We start from the raw sequence: 8,380 nt of genomic DNA, 5'->3' as shown, positions 1-8,380 counted from the left end.
CGGGGATGAGTGGGGGGACCAGGTAACCTAGGGCAGGCGAGGAGGGAGCAAGACCGGGCACTCAGACCCATCCTCTGCCACCCGGGTGCTCAGTCTTTGCTTTCCCCAGCCTTGGTCTCTGTCTCTACCGACTCTTGAGCCCCAGGAGCCAAGACCGCAGCTCCCCAGCTCCATCTTTGTATTCTCACTCCTGGCTCCAGTGGCCAAGTGCACACCCGGCTGCAGGGGTCCTGTCCCACCAGCGTGAGAACCCCTCAGTGTCACACACAGGCTCCCCTGTCCCCAGGATGCCTCGATATCCACTCTGGGACAGCAGCAGAGCAGAGGGCAGATGTGGTTAAGACACTGACGTAGCTGGGGAAGAAACTCCTGTATTTCTGAAGCGTTTCAGCACCGCTGCTGCAGACAGAGCCACGTGCAGAGCGCTGTGCAATCCGTACCTGCAGCGCCAGCAGCAATAAATAACAGGTACGGAGCCCACAGAGCTGCGGGGGAGGAATCCACCAGCGCTGTCTCTTGCCATGGTAACTGCGCAGCAGCGCCCTGCGAGGCTGCTGGTCCTCACCTCACCTCAGACACAGCCCGAGAAGCTCGGGGAGCCAGGGCAGAGCCCCCCTCTGCTCCCCACCTTCCCCATCAGCACAGAGCCACAGTGGGGTCTGGTAGGCGGCACCCTGCGATGGTCACAGCCTGCAGCACAGGATCCTATTCCTCTCCCTCCTGAAGCGAAAGCCGCAGCTCCCAGCCTGCTTTCAACCAAGGAGTGATGATCTTACGATTAACTGCTCTGCACAAGCCGCAGACAAGCCTCGGGCTGTGAGAAACCCTCAGCTGCAGCCCTACCCCTGGTAACGCTCCTCCCCTACACTTCACCACTTCTGCTTTTAAGCTGGTGCAAATTCTTTGCCGCTGCCCGAGCGCTGCTGAGGAAGCCCAGGGCCAGACTGCTCTGTCCACACCTGCCCAGGTCCCACGGTCACAGAAGCACCGCACCTGAACTTGGGGAAACGGCACCACTGCCCGGTCAGGCACCACGCAGGCAGCAGAAGCGTTTGTGAGCAGAGTCCCCAGGCCCCACATCTACGTAAACGCAGCACGGGAAGCACAGCACACGAGAGCTGCTGCTGCTGCTGCGCTCTGGAAAGGTTCTCATTACCCCAAGAGAGGGGAACAGGCCAAAGGCTGAGCTTCAGACCTAGAAACAGATCAAGGCTCACCAAAGGACGCTGCTGCCCACGAAGAGCAGGATCCTGGTGTTCGGTTTGAGGATCTCCACAGGACTAGGACCTTTGGTCTTAATGGGGTCATTTTATTGTTTCACTTCTCCAAATGTACAAAAAAAATTAGAAAATAACCCTACCCACCACCCCCTCCCAAACCACAAAACAAACCATTCTGGGGAGCCCCACAACAGTGCAGCTAAGAGGGCAGGAAATGAAACACAACGAGATACAGCAGCTGGGTCCCCTCAGCCCGCACGGACGCTGGCTCTCCACCACCCAGACCTGGCCCCAGGCTGCCCAGTGCTTCCCCAATTCACACAGAGCTCATCCCGACGGGACGGCGAGCAGGCGCTTTACAAATCCTCCTTCGGCTTCTTCTTGGATTTCTTGGTTTTATCTTCCTCCTGCAGCACGGGAGCGGTGGTCGCCTCCCGCTTCAAGTAGCTGATGAAGTCGTTCACTTCCCGGCCACCCTGCAGGAAGCACCAGACAATGAGGCAGCGCCTGTGCCCAGGGACCCCCCTTTGCTGGGGGGATGCAGAGCAGAGCCCCCCTGTGGGTCAACCCAGCTGCATTCCCAGGGTAACCAACAGGACAGAGCCACGGCAGCTCCAGAGGCTCCACAGTATTTGGACACCCGGATGCTACTTCACTTCTTCACAAAGCAGCAGAACGCTCACCTCGTACTTCTTTGGACTCTGCTTCTTGCCAGCTGGAGCAAAATAGATGGTGGGGAAGCTGGGGAGAGAGGAGAGACATCCAACTCGTAACACGCTCCGTTTCCTCTCAGAGCAGCCCTCACTGGAGGGACCCGCACGCTGCATCCTCAGTTTAACCTGGCCACAGCCTCACAGCTCTCAGGGGCAGCAGCGGCCTCCAAGGGCTCGGCCGTGCCCACGGTTGTCTGAGCTCAGCCATGTCCAGGTTTGCTGAACTGCTTCCAGAAACGCAAACCCACTGCCAAGGGCAGGATCTCAGCGGATTTGGAAGCAGCGAGACGGGTCCCAGGCACAGCCAGGACAGCAAGGCAGAAGAGTGCCCTTGGTTTTCACCCAATTTCCTCACTCCAAGTGAACTCCTGGCAATCACACACCAGTCACCCCTACCCGTCCTCCCCCCAGGGGCTCCCCCAGCTCCTGTTGCTGGAGGAGCCTGCCCTCCCCCCCGACACAGCAGAGTAACACCAGCAAGACCTACCCTCTGACTTCATACGGAGAAGGCACATCATTGGCTGTGGCATCCATTTTGGCAATGACGATATTGGGGTCTTTACTGAGCTGTTGGTAGAAAGAGCCATTGGTAGCCAAGCCAGAGCAGTGAACACCAGGGACTCACCGATGAGCATCGTCCACGACAGCGGTGTCAGAGGACAGCACACAGTGTGCCAAAAGCAGGCAAGTCTCCCCAGAGCTGTTTTTGTCTGCTTCAACAGGGGCGCAGGGACAGCCCCCTCAGCCGCCCACTGAACCGGCCGGGAGCGCTGACCCAGTGCGGCTGCTCCCCTGCAGCCCCAGACCGAGCTGTGGGGACGGGCAGCGCTGGGGAAGGAGGGGCCGACGGCCAAACCGCGAAAGGCTGGGCAGATCTGGCAGAACAGATTTATTTACTGCACTTGTGAAAGCATGCAGGGCAGCACCGTCCCTCACCAGATGGGAGACCGTAACCACGCAGACGGAAAGGACCCAAAAGGGAACCTTGCCAGTCAGGGCCAGTGGCTGAAGTGGGGAATATTTACGTGCCGCAGTACAGGGCACAGGCTAAGCCTACGAGGGTGGCTGCTGCCACACTCCAGATCCTAACACGCTCCTGCATGCACAGCAGATGCCAGAACTCCCTGTTCTCAGCAGGGCACAACTATGCCCAGTCATCGTCAGGGCTGGACAGAGAGAGCCTGCAGGACTGCTTAGAGCCGCAAAACTCTAGTTAACATTCGCAGCAGAGCCCCAGACCTACCTTCTCCCCCAGCTCTTTGTATTTGGGCTCCAGGTTCTTGCAGTGGCCACACCAGGGTGCGTAGAACTCGATCAGGACATCCTTGTCTTCTGCGTTAACGATTTCATCAAAGTTCTCCGCAACCACCACCTGGTAACGTTGGTGACAGGAGTTAGTGAGCCTGCAACGCGCTGTGCCCCACACGGGGCCCTCCCGCAGCAAGCAGCAGTGACCACACACCCCCACTCCTCTCCACCTAACGGCCTCTTGCAAGTAAAACCTGTCAGAAGGTACCAGCACTACCTGCAGGTGAGGTTTGCATCTGGTATCCTCACAGCAAGAGCACAAAATGATTTCTTTTTAATCTCAGCAGGTTTCAGGCTGAGGAATCAGTTTAGTGAGGCTGGCTGAGGCCATCCCCATCCACACAAACAACAGTGCCCTCATCCTAAAGCCAGGACATGGAGCGCTTTCAGTCAGTCAGAATCTACTGGGGGGATGAAGGCTGGGGTTACACCACCCCTACCGTGATGGGAGGAACACGAAACTCCTTAGAAACAGTCACGAGCAACTTAAATACCACGCCACAAGGGAGCAGAAACCAAGACAGCAGAAGCCAAGCCAGGCGTTTGCATAATCCCTGTAAATCTGGATGATCCTGCACTTGCACCTTGCTCGTGTGCTCAAGCAGCAGCTGCTGCGCTGAGAGAACAGGACTGAATCAAAACTGCACTCTGCATTTCTCCCTTGGCTCAGAAAACCGCAGCACAACGAGGGAGCGAATTCTTCCATCCATCCCTCACAGCAGGGGCTTCTGGAGATACCACCACGCAGCACGGGACACTGGCTTAGGAGCGGAAGCTGCTGCTGAGCAGCGTCCTCTCATCCACTGGTGGGAGCTGCTGCTACGCGCGATACAGGGCCACGGACACAGCCCTCACTCACCTTGACGGGGCCATCGTTGCTCTCAGGGACAGGCTCTGATTTCAGGTACTTTTTCAGGTTGCCATCGAAGTAATCTTGCAGGAATCTCTCCAGAGCCTTTCCATCGCGGCTGAAAGTGAAGTGACGTTTTAAAGCCATCGCATACACAGGATGAGAGAACTCTCAAGGCTGATTTAAGCTCTGTCCACCCACAGAACAGATGCCGCCTGCATCTCCCACAGCACCAGTCTGGGGCTGGCTTAGAAGATCCCAGAAAAAGGGCAAAGATGCCCTTAGGAGTTGTGACAACCCCGCTCTAAGTTTTAGGCCTTCCAACACCCTTAAGTTTCTTTTCTCCAGAAGAAACACAGAACTACTTCCTCTGCCCTTTGATGCATCTTAGTTCCTAACCAGATATTTAAGTATCTTGAATTAAACTCTATTCCTTTGTATAACCAAAGAGGCAGCAAGCTCTCTAGAGGGCAGGGAGACACATGAGCAGGAGCCACTTTGACCCAGCAATCGTTTCTTCCAGCTGGAACACGCAGCTTCCCCATTCCCTCCAAGCTAAGGTGGCATGATCTGGTCACAGAGCCAGACCAAAGTCCATCAGGCGAGAGGCAACACTGCCAAGTTCAAAAAAAACTTACGAGAACTCTTCCTGCATGACGTATTTATCTCCTTTAGCAGTCCTGATGGCAACAACCGGAGCCTCACCCGTGCTGCTGTCCAGACCAAACTCTGAGAGCTCATGGCTGAAGGTTTTCCGACTCGCGACAGCAAAAGACAGCTTGTGGCCAGCATCTAAGAACTTCTTGGCAATCATCATAACTCTGAGAGAAAAAAGCACAAAACACAAGGCATGATTCCTTGGAGCATTATCTTCACATCATAACACCCTCCAAGCTGAAGTGCACACTGGACAAGGGATTCAATGGTTTGATGCGTTCGCTAACTCCTATAGGAGTGGTGTTGAGAAGCAGAGGAGCAAAGCCTGTGTCTGCTGTGACCGAGGCCTGTGCAAGTGCTGCGTGCACTCATCCTCCACCCCCTCAGCAGGGCCACCAGGGCCTCGGGCACTGGGGAACTCAAGGGACAGAATCCCCACACCAGCAGCAAGGAAGCTCATGTTTATGGTCCAAGGATCCAAGAGCGGGGCTGGGGTTTCCAAGGACACGCGTGCTGCACGCCCTGGGCTCTGCAGGCAGCAGCTGCCCCAGTGGCTTCCATTGGAAACGGCTGGAATCTCTCTGGAGAGAAGAGTTCACGTGTGGACAATGGGAGGGACTTTGTCAACAGCCACGGAGCAGCACCAACACCGGGAACGCGCGAGTGAGGCCGATCAACCCCCGTGGCCGTACCTGTTGCGCCAGTAGTTGGATCCCTTCGCGTTCTTCTCGTAGTCCACATCGTAATACGCCACCAACAAGTCCTTCCCCTGGATCAAGTCCTTGTTGTCCTCAGTCATGTGTGGGCAGATGCCAAAACTACCAACGAGACAGACGTCAGCACCTTCAGCTCCACTGCCCAGCACCCATCACCTCCCAGCAATCAGCACACGTGTTTCCCACCCAGCGTGAAACAACAGCAATCAGCGAGGCCGAAGGAACTCACATGTTCTCCTGGATAAATTTCTTGATCTTTCCACTGGTGATTTTGTCTTCTGTGTACTTGACGGAGCTGTCCTCAAACTTGTTTGCCAGGCGCGAAGGACGGAATAAGACTACGCCCCTGAGGGGAAGCAGGGATTGTGAGTTAGTCAAGAGCATCCCTGGCTTTCCAAGGATGGCAGCAGATGAGGCAAGAACCCAGTGACCATCCCCGTCCACTGTTCATGGATCCAACAAGACTCCGTGTCCTGGGGGCACCACTGCATTAGATCCACCTGTCAGACCCTTCTCCCTTACTCACACAGGCCACAGTGAGAAACAACCCCAGCATAACAAGCAATGGGGAAGCAAAACACCTGTTGAGACAGACACCAACCCTCCAGAGCCTGCAACCCTCTGTATCTCTCTCAATTCAAGAGACATACAGATACACCACTGGTGGTTGGGGAAGAAACGAGACCCTAAGCTATGTTCAGAAAGTGATTCCAGTTAACAACTGGAATACATTGATTTGTTCCAGACTTATTAATAACCAGAAATCCTTGTGTTAAACAACTTACTCTCCATCCTCCTCGTACTTCTGCACCAACTGGTCCTCGCTGGTGTGCGCGAAGCGGTAGTTATCTCTTAGGTTGTTGGCGGCCTTCATGAACTCTGAGTAAGCATCACCAGAGGGGTCTCCGAAGAAGCCTGGAGCAGAAAGAGCCGTGATCCCAGACGGCCTCGGCAGCCATCGCTGTGCAGCCCTCACCGTTACCTCTGCAGTGCACTGACATCACTCCTGAATTCAGTCCTGCAGTGCATGCCCAGGCCTTCACCTCTGACAGCTTCCCTCCCGTTTTTATTGGGAGTTTTCCACATTCCCTCTCTTGCCCCAGCAGCCACTCAAGTGTCTGCCCAGCTTGGCCGTGCAGCCAGGAGGCAGCTGTGCCCCGAGCACCAGGACATCCCTTGTGACAACGTGACACCACAGGTGACAACAGCTGCCAACGAAAGCAAGTTTGGGAATGCTGATCGGTACTCATCCAGTGTCACTCGTAGATGGCACTGAGCTGCACGTTTGCTATTGTCACCTGTAAACCGTAATCAAATCACCACGTTAGCGGTGTCACGATGCACACCCACACGTACCTCCCAGCAAGCCAAAGCTACCTGCTGCCAGCCGGCCAAGAGAGCGACAAAAGAAAAGACACCATGGTGCCAGGAGGGCTGACAGACACAGAAGCAGCTGGAAGGAATCCCTGAGGTCACCAAGCCCAACCTCCAGCCCACAGCAGGGCCAGCTCCAATGCCAGATCAGGTCACTCAAAGCTTTGCCCAGCTGAGTTTTGGAAATCTGGATGTTTCGAAATCCCTCTGGGCACACATTCCAGTCCTTCAACATTCTCATTATCAGAAAACTCTTTGCTCACATCCAGCTGGGATTTCTTTTGCTACAGCTTGTGGTGCTGCTGCTTATCCCCCCACAGCACGCTCCCCAGACACCTCCCAGAGCCGAGCGTCCACTCGTTTCAGTGCTGCAGAGTCTACTCACCCACCACGGAAGCGTCTTTATCGCCGATGAATTTCTCAAAATCAGCCACAGAACTGAGAGCCACCGAAGCAGGTCCCGCCTGTTTCTTGAGATGACTGACGATCCCATCTTGAAAGAAGAGTTGAATGATTAAAGGCATCAACAGGAAGTTCTACCAGACATCCTTCAAGCTTCCCAAAGCAAGAGTTTCTTCTGCAGAACCCACACACCTCTCCCATACGATAAACAGGATGGGAATTGAAGCAGTGCTATCACCAGCTTTCTAGCACTTTCCAGATAACACCCACCAAAGGAACCAGGAGTTAAAGACAATGTGGAAACCTTCACCTTCAGAGAGAGCTTTAAGGGACACTGAACACCCTGGGCTCTGCCCGCACAGAGATTTCTGGCAAGGGCAACGTGGGGCTGTGTGTGTAGGTGGGAGCCTTCTTTGCATCCCTCCAGACACACAACACCCTGACACCAGTCCATCGGTCTACTGGACATGGGTCTGCCTTCCAGCACCATTTCCTCAAGCCAGACGCCTGCTGACAGCTCTTACCTGCTGTCCTGGGCCCATCGTAGGTACCGGCCTCTTCTCCATCTCGGAAAATCTTTAAGGTGGGATATCCACTGACGCCGTACTTATTACAGGTGTTTGAGTTTGCTGTACAGTCGACCTGAAGGAAGAGCAACATTGCAACTCAGCAACTTTGCAACCTGTACACACAAAAGAAAGTGGCTTCTCTGTTGCCCACCTTATCCTGTATAAAGTCTTGAGGGTCTGGAACCTTTAACCAAGGCTGGATTCCTTTCACATAAAGTGTAAGGATCCACAAAAAGTCTACAAGACCAAAAGCTGGAGAGTCAGCACTGGGAAAGGAGGTAGCATGGGTGTAATGAGAGGCACAGGAAAATACGTGAGGAAATACTGGAAAGGTTAAATGGTTGCGAGTTTGGCCAGACTACACATTAAAAAACTACTAGAAAGGCTGGATTCTTGTAATCAGCGACAGGATCAACTGTTCTCAGTCCCTCACCAGTCCTGAAGTTCCTACAACACCTGACAAAGGCTGACGTTGACTGACGGGGCAGCCATGGTGTCAAGCCCCCCCGCCACTTCCCGGAAAGGAAGAGGATGACCCTGATTTGAGGAAACCACGCAAGTTTCCTGGTGA

The 8,380-nt window shown here is 54.6% G+C and overlaps 1 protein-coding gene across 1 annotated transcript; it reads right to left on the bottom strand.

The window, feature by feature from the left end:
• Positions 1-1,288: 1,288 nt before the first annotated feature.
• Positions 1,289-7,900, bottom strand: PDIA3 (protein disulfide isomerase family A, member 3). Its single transcript, XM_010194117.1, has 11 exons — positions 7,765-7,900; positions 7,224-7,331; positions 6,250-6,379; positions 5,694-5,810; positions 5,441-5,566; positions 4,730-4,912; positions 4,101-4,209; positions 3,177-3,305; positions 2,421-2,500; positions 1,904-1,961; positions 1,289-1,696 (listed from the first exon to the last, which is right to left on the bottom strand). Exons 1-11 carry the CDS (start codon positions 7,898-7,900, stop codon positions 1,577-1,579), a joined length of 1,296 nt encoding a protein of 431 aa, XP_010192419.1. The 3' UTR covers positions 1,289-1,576.
• Positions 7,901-8,380: the final 480 nt, after the last annotated feature.

The sequence above is a fragment of the Mesitornis unicolor genome, unplaced genomic scaffold (assembly GCF_000695765.1).
Source record: "Mesitornis unicolor isolate BGI_N332 unplaced genomic scaffold, ASM69576v1 scaffold43731, whole genome shotgun sequence".
NCBI classification, from domain to species: Eukaryota; Metazoa; Chordata; class Aves; order Mesitornithiformes; family Mesitornithidae; genus Mesitornis; species Mesitornis unicolor.
Note: the sequence above shows the minus strand (reverse complement) of the source record. Positions and strands in the feature narration are given on the sequence as shown.

Bases quoted from the DNA above. Each gene is read 5' to 3' on its own strand.
- PDIA3 (XM_010194117.1), bottom strand. From the start codon at position 7,900: ATGTTGCTCTTCCTTCAGGTCGACTGTACAGCAAACTCAAACACCTGT. The intron at 7,332-7,764 runs GTAAGAGCTGTC...TCTTCTTTCAAG, and splicing joins CGATGGGCCCAGGACAGCAG to ATGGGATCGTCAGTCATCTC. The intron at 3,306-4,100 runs GTGAGTGAGGGC...CAACGTTACCAG, and splicing joins GCAACGATGGCCCCGTCAAG to GTGGTGGTTGCGGAGAACTT.